Source organism: Carassius carassius, chromosome 36 (genome assembly GCF_963082965.1).
Source record: "Carassius carassius chromosome 36, fCarCar2.1, whole genome shotgun sequence".
Taxonomy (NCBI): domain Eukaryota; kingdom Metazoa; phylum Chordata; class Actinopteri; order Cypriniformes; family Cyprinidae; genus Carassius; species Carassius carassius.
This window is the reverse complement of record NC_081790.1, coordinates 2,638,539-2,657,285: the sequence shown is the minus strand read 5'-3', so window position 1 is coordinate 2,657,285 and position 18,747 is coordinate 2,638,539. Positions and strand designations below refer to the sequence as shown.

General features: G+C 38.6%; 1 protein-coding gene across 1 annotated transcript in view; it reads right to left on the bottom strand.

Annotated features, from left to right (window-relative positions):
- Nucleotides 1-18,747, bottom strand: part of LOC132116907 (CBP80/20-dependent translation initiation factor-like) — a 77,390-nt gene that overhangs the window by 29,074 nt on the left and 29,569 nt on the right. Inside the window, exon 8 of the mRNA XM_059525798.1 lies at nt 1,256-1,332. Coding sequence (XP_059381781.1) covers nt 1,256-1,332 — 77 coding nt within the window. The remainder of the gene's footprint in view (nt 1-1,255; nt 1,333-18,747) is intronic.

The window sequence follows — 18,747 nt, the reverse complement described above, 5'->3', positions numbered from 1 at the left end:
TTGACCAGGACCACACCCCTAAATGCATTGAAGCAACTGCCATGTGATTGGTTGATCAGATAATTGCATTAATGAGAAATTGAACAGGTGTTCCTAATAATCTTTTAGGTGAGTGTGTATTGGATTTTCCAAGAAACAATAATGTTTGTTTATATATATTAATAGTCATTTATTCAAATATTATTTTTGTAATTATTAATTTAATTATTAGAGTAAGATAAAGATTTAGTAATTTTATTGTTTGTAATTATTTATTTTTTTACTTTTTAAATATGCTTAAATATACTTTTTGTTATTTTAGTACATCAACTACATGAAAGATTTATAGCAGAAATAAAATATTAATATATTTTTAAATATTTTCTGTAATTTACGTCACACTAATTTTTTGGTTTATATATTTAGTGGCTGTTTAGATATTAATATTTATGAATTTTTATTTTATTTGTAATATATTTTTTCATTATAGTTTCGATATTAATAGTTATTCATTTTAATTAAAATTTTTATAATGTTTATTAAAAAAAATTTAGTTACAGCTTCAGTAATTTTGAAAAGAAACAAATCATGTTCTTTTTAGATATTTTATTTTAGTTTCAAGTATCAAAATCCTTTCATGGTTTTAATTAACTACACAAACCCTGACTCGCAGGCATCAAAAGCACCAGTAAAGGCCACTGAAGGACAAGCAGCAGTGCATTTTGGGAATCTGGGAGCCTTTATTCACATATAAACAATCTATTCTGTTCCACACGTCCTGTCACAGAAAGCCAAAACCTCAGCTTAAACGTCCTCGAATCCAGCGGCATCACAAAGCACACATGAGAAGGGTCCAGTGAAGTCACACACAAGGACATCAGAGCCTTTCTTCACATCAACAAAACCCTGAATAACACAAAGCTGTTGCTTTCTTTCTCAATCCTTTTCTTTCGCACAAGTTTAGACCAAAATATTAGATTTTTTGCCGTTTCTTAGCAACTGCAAATTACAACAGAACTTCTCCGATGAGGTCAAAGTCAAAACGTAAAAGAAAAAGAGTGGAAGTGCTTTAATATAGATTAAAAGAGAAGATCCTGAGTAAAGAACATGCAGAGACAGAGTAGCCTATTACGTTTTACACACCGCATCAAAAGTCTGACACCTGTGGAAAGTGTGGGCTGCTGTTTTCTCTGCTTTACGAGTCTAACGTCAGCGTTCTGTGCGCAATGTTTGCGCTAAACAACTGGAGGAGAGTAACGGTAACACTGAGACTCACCGGCGGTCATTCCTGCGGCGACGAAACAGTTTTTTCGTGTGTGCGATCTCAGCTTCATTAGGCAGAGGAGGAAAAACCTGCAGAAAGAAAGAGAAAATATCATGAGAAACGCCAAAACAAAAAGTCTGGACATTTTGTATACAAGCGTGAACCTCATAAAAGTAAAAAAATAAATAAATTACATTTTGCAGAAATTATGCAATTTATAAAACATTTGTGTATTAGTGTATTATTTCAAGATGTTTATTATTTTATTTTCATGATAATTATGCACATGCACCAACTCTCATTAGTGTAATGTTTTGTTTTAATTCAAATTTTTTTTCAATGGTGATTTCTATAAATGTTTTATATAAATAAATAAAAAATAATTTAAATACAAATGTTGTACAACAACAACTAAAAATGTATTTTATACAACAAATACAACTGGGATATAATATTCTTTTAAATATACAGTACACACATGCATTTACATATGTGTATGATTTTTATATTAATTAATAATATATTCTTCATACATATTTTGTGCATTTATTTATTCTTAATGATTAATATCTAAATGTAATTACATATTACATAATTATTACATATTACATATATTAATGAAACATTATACAAATAACATTAATATAATTTGTATAAGTAAATACAAAATTATTAAAAGATGTATAATTTAAACAAACACATCATTAAAAAAGTTTTAAAATAATTGGCAAAATATTACACACAGATTTTGTTTCTGAAAGTATGCATGCATCTTTTTTGTATTTGTAAAAAAGTAACTGTGTTTTGATAATGATTGCACACTTGCTTATTTATTTATATAATTAAATAAAAAAATGCATTAAAAAAAAACGTATACAACAACAATTTAATTTTGGAAAACAAATACAACCAGGATGTAATATTTAAAAACACACACATGCTTAAAAAAATTGTCTGTATGATTTTAATATTAATGAATAATATTCAATTATTATATTAATATAATTACATTTTAATGTTAGATATTATACAAATGTTAATATAATTTTAAAAAGTATATATTAATATATTAATATATATTAAAATGCATATACACTGAACAAAATGATAAACGCAACACCTTTGTTTTTGCCCCCATTTTTCATAAGCTGAACTCAAAGATCTAAGATTTTTTCTCTGTACAAAAAAAGGTCTATTTCTCTCAAATATTGTTGACAAATCTGTCTAAATCTGTGTTAGTGAGCACTTCTCCTTTGGTAGAGATAATCCATCCACCTCAAAGGTGTGGCATATCAAGATCTAATTAGACAGCATGATTATTTGTCAACAATAACTGAGAGAAAAACTGTTAGATCTTTGAGTTCAGCTCATGAAAAATGGGGGCAAAAACAAGTGTTGCGTTTATAATTTTGTTCCATGTATTAATAATATAAAACTATTAAAAGATTTATAATAGTACTGTTTCACGTAAAAGTACATCATGAAGATGTGAATGTATCTGTGTTTGTTTGAACATTTGATTCAAACACGCCACAAACTACAGATAAAACTTTTCAGTCTCTCTTGGATATTACAGGAGGTTAAAATGCCAAGGTTTATCGACAGGATCTGGGAAACAAGTACTGGTGCATGATGGGTAATAAGACTCTAAACTCTGACACCCTTCCATTTCACAGCATAATGGAACATTCTTGAGCACACATGGTCCTCAGGGTTTCTCTTTCTAACCCTACTGAGGCTCTGGAGCCAAAACCACTGTATGCTGATTGGCTGTCTCTGATTGGACACAGATGTGGCGGGAGATTAGTGTAATTGGCTGCTTTTCCTCGCCGGCGTGGTAATGAGGGCTTCTAAAGCTTAACCACGCCCCCACACAGACAGCCTGCCAGAGCCGGACACTGAGAGTCGCCAGCCATCACATTTATTACAAGAAATGACAAAAACAACCGAAACTTAAGAAATCACAACCGCAGGATGTATTCATGAAGATAAAACACCACGTCAAACATCTGGCAGGGATACACACACTTGACTGGCTCAGACTAAAGTGAGAAATAAAAAAGAAAACGGTCATCATCGGAGTTGTTACAAAATTGTATGAGACTCAGTGTCTTCTGCAGAAACAAGCAGTGAATGTCTGAAGAATGTTCTGCTCTCCCTTTTTCTCTTTTACATGGAATACATTTTTACGGGAAAAGGATATTGCATAAAAACAACTTGACATTTCTAAATTCTCATGCATTCGAAAAACATCACAATAGCCAGAAATAATGCAAATATTTCCAGAAACTCTCTTTAAAACCTAAATATATATATATATATATATATATATATACACAGTACAGACCAAAAGTTTGGACACACCTTCTCATTCAAAGAGTTTTCTTTATTTTTATGACTATGAAAATTGTAGAGTCACACTGAAGGCATCAAGGGCTATTTGACCAAGAAGAAGAGTGATGGGGTGCTGCGCCAGATGACCTGGCCTCCACAGTCACCGGACCTGAACCCAATCGAGATGGTTTAGGGGTGAGCTGGACCGCAGACAGAAGGCAAAAGGGCCAACAAGTGCTAAGCATCTCTCGGGGAACTACTTCAAGACTGTTGGAAGACCATTTCAGGTGACTACCTCTTGAAGCTCATCAAGAGAATGCCAAGAGTGAGCAAAACAGTAATCAAAGCAAAAGGTGGCTACTTTGAAGAACCGAGAATATGACATATTTTCAGTTGTTTCGCACTTTTTTGTTATGTATATAATTCCATATATAATTCCACATGTGTTAATTCATAGTTTTGATGCCTTCAGTGTGAATCTACAATTTTCAGAGTCATGAAAATAAAGAAAACTCTTAAAATGAGAAGGTGTGTCCAAACTTTTGGTCTTTTTATCTCATAATTCAGACTCGTAATTACAATTAAACTACAATATTTAAGTAAAAACTTTGGAAACTTTGCAAATAATATTATTATTAATATATATTATAATATACTCATTAATATTAGTGATATTTAAATAATTTACTCATTCAAACATATTAATATATATTTGCAATACAGTATCGCGATGATTACAATCCAATCAAATACAGATGGCCAAAATCAAGTCCTTACATTATTCCTGCCATTGTTTCATATGCCAAAACTCCTGCATTCAGAGGACAACTAGATATGGGTCACATGTCCGTTTGTAAAAGCGGCCCATATGCATACACAGATGCCAAAAAGTCTCATCTTATAAGCAATTTGCTGTTTACATGCAAGAAAAGGATCTGATGTGTGCCAGATGTCTGTGGAAAACTAAAATGCATCCATCTGATGGTGTGAAAGCTGCCATAAAGACAACGGAAAGGCTTGTGAGGATACAACTGTAATTTTGGGTTTGGTCCCATCAGAATCCATCAAGTCTACGAGTTTCTAAACTTCATGAGGAACTTCCTTATGAGAGAGGCGGGGCCTCAAGTGTCCATTAATCTTCTGTGTGTGTGTGTGTGTGTGTGTGTGTGGAGCTACTGTTGCAATCCTGCAGGATGTCACAAGTTGGACGTCTCCACTTTAATGTTCTCCAGATGATAATCGCAACCACACCAAACACGTTCAGACTTCAAAGCGCCTAAATATGTCAATATTTGCACAAGCGTGAAACCAAGGAAAGCGAGGCACCAGTTTTCGTTTGCCATGATTAAAGTCCTCAATTATGATTGCTGTGCAAAAAAAGTAAACTATCACAAGGAAATCAGGTTTTTTTTGAGACGTAAGGAATGTGAAGAATAATCTGCAAGGAGGAGACCCTCGGTTTATTTGAAACAAGGGCTGATTGTTTGTATTAAATGTGAAACAATGCGAGTAAGCGTGTATGTCCTGTGCGGATCAAAGTCAGTGACACATAGATACACATCACCACTCGGCTCGTCCCCGCTGAGCATGACCTTTGACCCCGGGCTGTAGGACTGTTGGTCAGATGCATGCGTGACTGTGGAGGGCCGGAAGGCGGGGGAGTCGCTCGCGGCAGGAAACTTGTGCATACCGCCACATTCCAGAGGTCAAAGGTCACAGCAGAATCCATGTTCACAGAGTGGGGAATGATGACTCCTCCCACTCAGACCTGATTGGTCTGCACAGAGATACAGGGGTGAGGTAATGGTGAGAAGTCGAGGTCTAGGTTATGGGGTCAAGCAAATGTCTCTCCTGATATCAGATAAAAACCCGCATCCAGGATTTCACATCAATTATATAACAGCATCTTTCTATGGTGTGTAATATAAAATAAAATAAAAAAACATTTAATATTTTAAATGGGGTATTACAGGTATAACAGAGAGAATTTGTAGAAATTGTACAAAGATAGAGTATGATTATGTATAGCAAACATGATAGACAAGCTACAATGCACATCATAACACAATTTAATTGCATTTTGTAACTATAGTTAGACAATGTGTACAATGTATAATATGATTTATAATGTAATGATAAATCATACTTAATAAAATCATATAATAATACTCAAAAATATAAGATTTAATAAAAACTTTAATAAAGAAATAACATTAATAACAACATTAAGAACATTTGTATTTAAATAATTAATTTTTTTATAAATATTGAAATAATTTAACATTTTCCTCTCTCTCTCTCTCTATATATATATATATATATATATATATATATGTATATATATATATATATATGTATATATATATATATATATATATATATATATATATATATATATATATATATGTATATATATATATAAAATCACATCCAAAATCAAAGTTTTTTTGCATAATATGTGCGTGTCCTTTGTATATTTATTGTATATATTTACACATATATATATATATATATATATATATATATATATACGTCCATAGTTATATTCACATAATTTATATTATAAATATGTGTATTTTATATATATGATACAAAGTAATTATATATTTATAGCCAAATTGGTTCGATTGTTAATAAGAGTTTTAAAAATAAAAAAAATAAAGACATGTTTATTTTGCCCAGGGGTACTGTTTTTAAATGTGATGTGAGAAAAAAGAAACATAAAAGGTGTGTTTAACTTGACTTTCTGCATTTTCCCGTCCAACGCCACGCCGTTTAATTAGCAAATGCATTTCCATTTTTTTCCACGCCCATGGGCGTGCTGGTCTAAAAAAGAGGTGTATTCAGGCGCATTGCTGGCACATTGCTATTTTAAGGAGCTGAAAATAGACTGCACCATAGACCAACTCAAACCTGGTCTATGGCGCAATGTTTTTTCTTTATAAAATGTCTTTATTTTATAAATGCCTACATGTCATAATGGATAGTCATCACATGTATCAGAATTAGGCTCGCACACGAGCAGCTCCGTTTCATCTCGGAGACGCGTTCTGTCTTTGTGCTTGCCAAATTCCACCGTGTAAATAGCAAATCTGTCATGGCATGAGCACAACTGGCTCTTAAAGGGAATGGAAGATGAGACTCTGATTGGTTTATTGCACGTTATGCCCAAAAAAACACCCATTACACATTAAGAGAATAGCGACAACCCGTTTAGACTATACGCCCCGGGGGAGCACGAACCGTTTTTCTGTCGTTAAAATAGCAAAAGTGGATTTGGACACGCCCTGAGTGCACCTGCACCGTGCGCTTTACACGTTGCGTTTAGATCGTTAAAATAGGGCCCTCTATCTTCTATCCAGGGGAAGTTGTTTAAGAGACCAAGAGAGTTTAGATTTGTCAAGGAGGTAGGATTACACTTGACATCAGTCCTGAAATCATCACAACCATCACCGCTAACGAGATCTACCCACAGAATCTGAGCTCAACATTTACTCGTGCCAATAAAACGACCCGAAACCTTCCCTCACAGAAACAACATCAACTTTCCCTGCACTAAATGATATTAGAGAGTTATGGGATTTCAGACACCGTGGATTATGAAAGCGGGCATTAACCTGAAGTGAGCGAGGACATCTCCCGTCACAGGACACTGACGAACCGTGACAGAGAGACTGATTTAAACAGTCCAAGCAGAACTCATTTCAGAAAGATTAGCCAGAGAGACTACAGGTCTTCAGTAAGACACTCCATCGGCTTTAAAACCCAGACATCTGGAAAGAATTCAAACTGCTGATTTCAGATCATTTCTAGAAAAGTGGTTTTCTTTTTTTTTATAACTGAAGTCTTTATTTATTTTTAACATTTTTTAATTAAATAAAACCAAAACACCCATAACAAAAAAAACAAAAAAAAAAAGACAAATAAAACAAAACAGCTTCCAAACACATGCTTAATTCACATTTACATTTCGGGCCTGTTATCAATAATCACTACAGACATACACACATGCAAAAATAAGAAGGTACAATAAAATCAAATTATAAAGTGCCTATACATGTAACACCACAAAAATAATAGACTTAGCAAAAGAGAAGTGCACTAAACAATAAAAAATCCATCAATCTCAGTCAAAAACCCGTCCCCAAGATTTGTCAAAACCCTCCAAATCATCATTAATCCTGGCCAAGAATTTTTCATATGACACAATTTTCAGCATATTTTCCTTCCACCTGTTAAACTCTGGAGGAGATGGATCCTTCCACACACTGAGAATCACTCGAGCAGCTGTAATCACCCCCACTTTTATAACCACAAAATCATATTTCAAAACTCCTGGTAACACAGACTGATCCCCTAATAAGCACAATCTTGGTGACATGGGTATTGTCAAGCCGATCCACCTTCCTATACTGTCCAGTACTCTTTGCCAAAAGGGGTAAACTGTCCCACATTCCCAAATAGCATGCAGAAATATCCCTGGATCTGAGCTGCATTTCCAGCATATATTATTAGGCATAATTCCCATTCTGTTAAGTTTAGAAGGAGTGAAGTACCATTTATGTATTAATTTGTACTGAGTAAATTTACCCCTGGCCTCTCTTATATATTTATTGGAATGTGACAGAACTTTGCACCAATCTTCTTTACTAATGACACAGCTCAGATCTCTCTGCCAGATGGTCCTCAAATTTTCACATATCTCTTTTTTTAAATTGTTAAATAATTTGTAGAAAACAGCTGCTCTATGTGCTGTACCAGACAGTTTTAAAAACTCCACCACTGCATTTGTGCTTTGAGTAAAGTTCCCTTTGGTAATACAATCCCTTATTTGTAAATATTTCCAAAAATTATTTTCCCTAGTCAGACCATATTTTTGGGTTATTTCAACAAAGGTCATAAACACTCCCTCTGAATAAAGATCGCTTATCCTGTGTATGCCTTTGATTAGCCATTCATTCCAACATACAGTTTTTTTCCCAATCTGTGCAGCAGAGTTGTTCCATAACGAGGCATAGGGTTGTCTTAAATGAGATGCTCCACAAATCTTGTGTACCTCTACCCATACAGCTTTAGAATACATGAGTACCGGGTTATGATGAAAGTCCTTTCCATTATTAGCTGATCCCTGTGAGAGAATGTCCATGGGCATAAAAGGGCTCACTAGTTCCTGTTCAATCTTGATCCAGCTCAGTTCAGAGTCCAACCCTGTCCAGTGTTTGACCAGCCTTGACATCTCAAATGCTAAATTATACAGTTTCACATTTGGAAGAGCCATTCCCCCAATGTCTCTAGGGGCCCACATTTTTTTTATATTAACTCTTGGCTTCTTCTTGTTCCACAGAAAATCTTTAATTATCTTCTCAAATAGACTAAATATATGTGAAGGAATTCTTACAGGTAACATCATGGAAACATAATTGAACTGCGGGGCCACCACCATTTTAATCAAATTAATTTTACCCCATAAAGTAAAATTCAATTTTCCCCATTTATCCAGATTTGTTTTTATTTTTAGGAGGAGAGGTTCCATATTTGAAAGCATAATGTCTTCTAAGTTTGGGTTTAATAATATTCCTAAGTACTTCATACCTGAAGGTAAGCACTTGAAATTGAATGTAGTAATATACCTAGAATGGCATGATGCTGAAAGCGGCATGCCTTCCGATTTGTACCAATTTATTTTATAACCTGACAACCTTGAAAATGACTCAACACATGAGAGCAACGCCGGTAAAGATTGCATGGGATCAGTTAACACTGCTAAGATGTCGTCAGCATACAGAAACAACTTGTGTTCCGTACCCCCTGCGTGAACACCTCTGATATCTGTATTAGCGCGTATAGCTAGAGCCAGTGGTTCCAGAAATATCGTGAAGAGCAGTGGGGACAAAGAACACCCTTGACGGGTCCCACGTGAGAGATGGAAAAAGTCTGACATCAATCCATTTGTCAAAACTGCTGCCCTCGGACAGGAATATATAGTTTTCACCCATCTACAAAATCCAGGCCCGATCCCGAACCTTAAAAGGGCTGCCCTAAGAAAGCCCCATTCTACCCGATCAAAGGCCTTCTCCGCATCCAAGGAGAAAGCCGCCACCGGATCTAGACTAGATTTACTTTTGTGTATAAGATGGATAAGTCTTCTCATATTATCACCCGAACACCTATTCTTAATAAAACCAACTTGATCCCCATTGATAATGTCTGGCAATATCTTATCCAAGCGGGAGGCTAAAACCTTAGTCAGAATCTTACAATCAACTCCTAAAAGGCTTACTGGTCGGTAATTCGCTGGATCTGAAATATCCCTATCCTTTTTAGGAATAAGGGAGATTAGTGCATCATTAAATGTACCTGGTAAGGAGCCTATTTCTAGTGCCTCAAGATAAACTTTATGCAAGACTGGAGCCAAAATATCAATATATTTCTTATAATATTCAATCGGGAAGCCATCCAAACCTGGTGACTTCCCATTTTTCATTAATGAAATAGCAGCTCTGACCTCTTCTTCCGTTATAGGTGCATCCAGACTTGTTTTTTGTTCACTAGAGAGAGTTGGTAATTGTAGACCTGAAAAAAATGTCTCCATCTCCTCCTCATTAAGCGCACCAGCAGAAGTATACAAATCTTGATAGAATGACTTGAAAATTGAATTTATTTCCTTTGATGAGGTTACCACTTGGTTATCTTTTTTAATCATTGATATATTGTTTAGGTTATCTTGCTGCTTCAGTTGTCTCGCTAATAATCTACCATTCTTTTCACCACCTTCATAAAATTTAGTTCTAAGCCTAAATAAGGCATATTCAGCCTTTTTATTATAAACATCATTTAACTGATATTTTAATTTACAAATATTCTGGTATTTATCATTTGAATATTGTTTTGCCAAATCCTTCTCCAGTTCACGTATTTCTTTTTCCAAAGTTTTTTCTCTTTCTAAATTACTTTTTTTAAATTTTGTCGCATATGCAATTATCTTTCCTCTTATATATGCTTTGGACGCTTCCCAAACTGTGGCTACTTTATCTGTGGAACCCATATTTATTTCAAAGAAAAATTTCAGATCCTTTGTTAACTCCTCACTAAACATTTTATTTTGCAACAACATAGTGTTGAGCCTCCAGCGACCCCTCTTTGTTTTATCCGTGTTCAAATCGATTTGTAACTCTACTGTGGCATGATCACTAATGGCAATGGTTCCAATCTCACAACCTACCACTGCCTCTACCAGAGACTTTGATATTAAGGCGAAATCTATCCTTGAATATGTTTTATGACAATTAGAATAAAATGTATATTCCCTTGAACTAGGATTAACTATTCTCCAAATGTCTACTAGGCTCAGATCCTCCGTCAGCAAATGAATAGCCTCTCTGTCCCTGGGTGAAGACCTACCCCTGGGGTTACTCTTGTCAATTATCCCATCCATCACCTGGTTGAAATCTCCGGCCAATATAACCTGCCCTTCACGATCACCTATTATCTTGTTAATTCCATGGAAAAAATCTGGCTCCTCTTTATTAGGTGCATAAATATTACACAAAATTGTTCGAACCCCGTTAATTAAAGCTTCCAAACATATAATGCGCCCTTCCTTATCATTATATTTTTTCAGCATCACAAAGCTTAAAGTTTTATTAATAAGGATCAAAACACCATTTTGTTTGCTTGAATATGAACTATGAAAGACGGTGCCCACCCAATCTCTTTTAAACTTTTTTGCCTCTTCCTCTCCTACAATGTGAGATTCCTGGATAAATGCTATATCTGTATTTTTAGATTTTAAGTATGTCAGAACCTTCCTCCTTTTAACTGGGTTCCCACATCCTTTTATGTTCCATGATATTATTTTAATATACCTATTCATCTCTTTCTATAAAAAAATAATAAAATAAAAAAAAAGTGAAAGGACACTCCTTGTGCACTTTACGAATCTGCCCAAAGCCAAAAACATTACACAACTCAAATATATGGCACTCAGTATTACAAAACACATCTGGCCCATTCCAACTAGCTGTCTTAGAAAAATCAAACATGAACAATATGAACACTGCAACCCAGAACAACGTTGCTAAGCGACTACCCCCTGCCCTCCCTCCCCTCTTACCCATCCCAAACTAACTATAGCTTGAGTCTCTAAAAGTTTACTTGGTCCGTGAGACACACTAGATGTACGACGGCAGCACAACCCATGCAGCCCCGTTCTGCCCATTGCTTGTTACCTTATAGTTTTCAGTTGACAAACACTTCTCCATAATGTTCCATTAAGTCTCGCATTCCTCTAAATCGACTCCTGCAGAAACTTATCAGCCTTTTTTCCATCTTTGAACGTTTTCTTTTGTCCGTTCCACATAAACATAAGTGTTGCAGGATAAGCCAGCCTATGCTTCACTTGTAGCTCTCGAAGAGGCTTCTTCACCGGGTTGAACGCTTTTCTCTTCTCCGCCAACTCCCTCGTAACATCCTCAAAGAAGGAAAGCTTAGCACCTTCCCAATCGATCCCTCGTTTCTCTCTGGCCACTCGCAGTACTTTCTCCCTGGCAGATGAACGTAGAAAGCGGACAAGTATCGCCCTGGGAGGTTTATTAGGATCCGGCATTGGTGCAGGGGAACGATGCGCACGCTCAATTTCAAATTCACTTCCAGAAAGCTCAAATGCTTTATCCAGAATCTCCGTCACATATTGATCCACTTTTCCGGGTTCCTCCACACCTTCTTTAAGTCCGATAATCCGTACATTATTTCTCCTACTACGGTTTTCAAGATCCTCCACGCGTGACCATAACACCTCCAACCTCTCCTCGCATTTGTCCACTTTTGCCTCAGTAAGCGCGCTAGCATCTTCAATGTCTGATATACGCTGTTCCGCCTCTCCCAGCCTCACTTTTATATCTTCCACTGAATCTTTCAGTTCTTTAGTAGTGTCTTTAATAGTGGTGACATCTTTTGCCACCCCTGAAGTGTAGCATTCATTTTCTTTATTTCTTCTAAAACGTCCTTTTTGCTGTCACTCCCCGTGCTCTCCTCCGTTGCCGCTGGAGGGGCGTCATCAGTCGCAGGTGTGCTTTCAGGCAGCTCTAGCTCCGGGGTCTGGGCCGGGGCGAGGCTAATGCTAGCTTGTTTCTTCCTCGTGGTAGCTCCCTTGAAAAAGTTCGCTTTGTTATTATTTGCCATTTTTCCGAAGGCTGCAGTAAAGGATAAACCTCAAAGTCGAAAATGGGGTGTCGGAATTATAACCACAATTGACGTGTATCTCAAAATTCAGAACATTAATCAACGGGCTTTAGGAGCTACCCTAGTGTGCGGCCATCTCCCTTGGTGGTCCCACGTGACTCCAGAAAAGTGGTTTTCTTAAACCCACTTAGTATTTAATTATATTACATAATTAATATATATCAATAATTTCTCTCTCTCTCTCTCTCTCTCTCTCTCTCTCTCTATATATATATATATATATATATATATTGTCACAGGGAGCCTGTGACCAAAGACTAAAAGGACTTTTATTTTGAAAGAACTGCTGAAGTACTTGTACCCCCATAAACAGTTTACACCAATAAACACACACAATCTACATGCCGGCAAATTAACATCCTATACTAGATGTGTGGTTATTTTTCTGTTTAGGTGGTGTGATAGGCTCTCTGCTTAGTTCTATGTTTGTATATAATTTTCTTTTCTTTTGTTGGTTGTTTGTTTTGTCTCAATGCTAAATGTTTTGTTTTGTTATATGATTTAACCTTCAAAGAAACCACACCAAACTCTTTTACAAATGTTAACAGTTTATTTCCTCGGTAACAAACTAACATGTACACATAAAATACTGTTATACTCACATTGTGGGTCACCTCTCTACTGGCAAACCCATGTGCAGCGACGGCTGCCATTTTAAAGCTGCTAATTGCCCAATTGGAAGGGCACTTTCATTGTCAGTGACATCACAGGGGGAAATCAGGGAAACTATAATTTCTCAGACATATTTCTTTGTAATGTGGAGACAAAATTTTGTAATTAATAATGTGATGCATAGGTTGCATGTTAATACCATTTATTTAATATATTTGTATAGTTTTATCTTGCTTTAAAATTATCATTTATTTATACATGGTATGTTCCTGAAGTGGGAGGAGCCTAACGCTATAAAAGGGCTCCTGGTAGCCATTTTTCAGGAGAGTGTTTGGAGTGTTTGGAGTGTGGGTTCACTCCTTGTATTTTTGTGCCTGAATATTGGCATAGCCAGAATACATGTGAAACTCTTATGAATTTATATTTATATTTATTTTCCTTTATTTTTGTTACTGTATATATTTTTGCTTGGGAATCACTTTTGCACCAAAATAAACACACTGGATTGAAAATTCTTCTCCATCATCATTGATTTTACACCTTCACCGACGGTACACCCTAACAAGTGGTGTCAGAAGTGGGATTAGTACCGGTCAAGTGACGTGTGGGGGAGATTGCCTTTTCTGACATGCCTCCCAAACTAAGGAGTCAGCCTGTGGAAGGCACAGTTCAGGATGTGGACCAGGGTGCCATAGGAGGTGACCCAGAGGCAAGTGAGCAACCTGCTGAGGTTCCATCTGCTGGAGGGGAGGCTGCAGTGACGGCTCTTTCACGGATGTTTGAGTCCTTCATGCGGTATCAGCAAGAGCGAGATGAACGGCAGGAACGAGAAACAGCAAGACGAGAGCAACACTACAAAGTTCTCAGTCATCAAGTCACCCAAATGCAGCTCGATATGGAGCGTTCCCGAGTTTCAGGCACAGACGGTGATGGAACAGCTGCCAGGGTTAAAAGCCAGGAGCCAAGATTGGCCAGGCTTGAGGACACGGATGACATAGAACACTTTTTGACCACTTTTGAGAGACTGGCGGAAGTTTACCAATGGCCGAGAGGAGACTGGGCCATACGCCTAATACCCCTGCTTACAGGCAAGGCCAGGAGTGCTTTTGTGGCCATGAACTCTTCCCAGACACAGGATTATGACCAGCTGAAGGAAGCCATACTGAAAAAGTATGAGATCAGCACTGAGACCTATCGGTTAAGGTTCCGTTCTTTAAATACCCCTATGCATGAGTCACCCCAAGAGCTCTACACCCGTATTAAAGATCTGTTTTGCAAGTGGGTCCAGTTCAACAAAAGCAGCAAAGACAACATAATGGAGGCTATGGTGCTTGAACAGTTTCTACGGGTGTTGCATCTAGAGGTGAGGACCTGGGTCAAGGAACGGAATCCAACCACTGCTGGACAGGCTGCTAACCTGGTGGAGGCCTATATTTCTGCAAGGAGGGGTCCAGGAAACTTCCACTATACTGGCGTCCTGCAGGCCACCAAGGGTAAGTCTGAGGGTTTGGGGGTGTGGTCAAGCTCTAAAAGCCAAGCTAAGATTCTGAAATCTACATACATTGAACCCACAACATCTGTTCCCCTACCTCAACCCATAGTCAAAAATGAAGTTGTGTGTTTTAATTGTGGTGAGCCAGGGCATACTAGACCGCATTGCCCCTTGAAAAAGCCTAAGACAGCTAGTCTCTGTTATGTTCCCCGGCTAGTACAGTATGCAACCCCTAAACATGACTTAGAGCCAGTTGTCACCGTTTTGTTGAATGGGAAACCACTTCCAGCTTTGGTTGACACAGGTTGTGCCCACACACTGGTAGAGGCCAAATATGTACCCAGAAATAGCTGGAGTGAGGAGGAGACTGTGACTGTTTGTTGTGTTCATGGGGACAGTACTAATTTGCCAACAGCTGAAGTCTACATTGAGGTGCATAATCAGCCATATCTCATGAAGGTTGGAGTAGCGCAGAGTCTGCCATACCCCATTTTGCTAGGCACAGATTTACCAGTGTTGGTTGATTTGGTACAGGAGACGGCATGGTGTGGAATAGTAACAAGGGCTCAGGCTAAGAAGCAAGAACAAAACACACCATTCCAAGAAACTGAGAAAACACTGCAATCTATGCTTTTTTTCTGAGGTTATTGTCACAGAGCCAAAACCTACAGCAGAGGATAGGCTGCAGCTACGTAGAGAGTGTGTGGAAAGCTTGATAGAGACCGCAGAGCAAGCTGAGAAACCAGAGGAACCTGACTTGAGTGATGCAGATATTGTCATTCCAAATAACCTAGCTAAGCTCCAGAATGAAGATTCCACCTTAGCTGACTGTTTTAAGCAGGTACAAAATAAAGAAGTGAATGCTTGCTTGGATGAGAGGTTTGTACTGAATAATGGTCTCTTGTACAGAGAAAGTAAGGAAGACGGGATTCAGTTGGTTGTACCCCAGACACAGAGAAGGGAAGTATTAAATCTAGGTCACTCCATTCCCTGGGCAGGTCACTTGGGATTTATGAAAACCTTAATGCGGATTGCAAAGAGGTTTTATTGGCCCAGAATGTACAGCGATGTGAAGGAGTTCTGTAAGACATGCCCTGAGTGTCAGCTTGCTGTTGGTCGTACCCCTGCTTATGCCCCACTTATTCCATTACCTGTTGTTGACTCTCCCTTTGAAAGAATAGGAGTGGATATAGTTGGCCCACTGGAAAGAAGTCAGGCAGGGAACGGATTTATTTTAGTAATTTGTGACTATGCTACAAGGTACCCTGAGGCTTATCCCCTTAGAGAAGTCACTGCCAAACAGATATCCACAACCCTTTTGAGATTTTTTTCACAAGTGGGCATACCACGGTAGGTTCTCACAGACCAAGGACCCAACTTCATGAGCCATACCCTACACCAGGTATATCAACTGCTAGGGATTAAGAGAGTGCGAACCACCCCCTATCACCCTCAGACTGATGGGCTGGTCGAACGTTTTAAACAGACCCTAAAAGCCATGCTCAAAAAGTTTGTCTCTGAAACGGGCAAAGACTGGGACAAGTGGCTGCCTTTCCTTCTTTTTGCCTATCGGGAAGTACCCCAGGCCTCAACAGGATTCTCCCCTTTTGAGCTCCTTTATGCCCATCCTGTTAGAGGACCCTTGGATGTGCTGAAAGAGAGCTGGGAAGACACACATAAGCCCAGTAAGCAAAACATTCTGACTTATGTCCTCAAGATGAGAGAGCAACTCCAAAAGACCACAGCTCAAGCCCAAAAGAATTTGCTCCAGTCCCAAGCCCAGCAGAAAGAGTGGTATGACAAAGCAGCCCGAACACGCAGTTTCAATCCTGGTGATAAGGTCTTTTTGCTGTTGCCAACATTGGAAAACAAGTTGTTGGCGAAGTGGCAAGGTCCCTATGAAGTAAAGCGGAAAGTGGGTCCAGTGACCTACGAAATCGAAATTCCTTCCAGAAGCCAGCCTCTGCAGGTATTCCACATCAACATGCTAAAGAAATGGAATTCCCGTATACCATCATCAGATATGGCCGAAAGCACAGCAGCCCCAGTGATGGACAACGCTATGTTTGTAAGGGCAGTAGCAGAGGAGGAGGAGGTAGAAGAGCAATACATCCCTGGACATCCAGGCAAGAGCGAACTAAATCTCAGTCACTTGACTGAGAAACAGAAACAGCAGCTGATGGGATGCTTACCTGACCAACTTTTCATGGAGTCACCGGGTAGAACAGACCTGATCAGTCACTCCATCATTCTGAACGACCCCAAACCCATCCGGCAATCTGTCTATCGGGTACCTGAAAGACTGCTGCCAGTGATGAAAGAGGAGCTAAAGACCATGCAGAGTCTGGGGGTAATAGAACCATCCACCAGTGAATGGAGCAGCCCTATTGTACTGGTACCTAAGAAGGATGGCACTCTCCGGTTCTGCCTGGACTTCCGTAAACTGAATAGTGTCAGTAAGTTTGACCCTTACCCCATGCCAAGGTTAGATGAGCTGGTTGAAAGACTTGGAAGAGCAAAATACCTCAGTACTCTCGATCTCTGCAAGGGGTACTGGCAAGTTCCATTGAAGCCAGAATGCAAGGAGCTTACAGCCTTTAAGACCCCATTTGGACACTTTCAGTTCCAGGTTCTTCCATTTGGGCTTCATGGTGCTCCAGCAACATTTCAGAGAATGATGGACAAGATTCTCAAAGGCACGGAAATGTTTGCTGCAGCCTACTTGGACGATATTATCATCTTTAGCCAGAGCTGGGAGGAACATCTAGGGCATCTCCAAGAGGTGCTAAAGAAGATAAAGACTGCTGGATTGACCATCCGCCCAGACAAGTGTGGCCTGGCCAAGGCTGAGACCCAATACCTGGGGTATGTACTGGGACATGGGGTGGTCCGACCACAAGTTGGTAAAATTGAAGCCATTAAAAATGCTGAGAGGCCTGTGACCAAAAAGCAGGTACGGTCCTTTTTGGGACTGATTGGCTGGTACCGAAGGTTTGTACCAAACTTTTCAGCCCGGGAAGTTGCCCTGACTAACCTCACCAAAAAGGGCCACCCAAACAAGGTGAATTGGACTATGGACTGTGAAAAGGCCTTCCAGGATTTGAAGGACTCTTTATGTAAGGAACCACTGCTTCAGAGTCCTGACTTTGAGCAACTGTTTACTGTGCAGACTGATGCTTCAGAGCATGGCCTAGGAGCTGTGCTGTTGCAGGGTGAACAAGGACATCTAAAACCCATTGCCTATATCAGTAGGAAGCTCCTTCCCCGAGAGACAAAGTACTCAACGGTGGAGAAGGAATGCCTTGCCATTAAATGGGCATTAGACTCTCTGCGATACTATTTGCTGGGACGCAAGTTTCGGCTAGAGACTGACCATCGGGCACTAGCCTGGTTAGGCAAAATGAGGGACACTAATGCCCGAATAACTAGGTGGTTTCTAGCCATTCAGCCCTTTGATTTTGAGGTGCTGTACAGGAAAGGAGCACAGAATTGTACCGCTGATTTTCTCTCAAGGGCACCTCAAGAGGTGTCAGGAGAGGGAGGGGGAAATGTCACAGGGAGCCTGTGACCTAAGACTAAAAGGACTTTTATTTTGAAAGAACTGCTGAAGTACTTGTACCCCCATAAACAGTTTACACCAATATACACACACAATCTACATGCCGGCAAATTAACATCCTATACTAGATGTGTGGTTATTTTTCTGTTTAGGTGGTGTGATAGGCTCTCTGCTTAGTTCCATGTTTGTATATAATTTTCTTTTCTTTTGTTGGTTGTTTGTTTTGTCTCAATGCTAAATGTTTTGTTTTGTTATATGATTTAACCT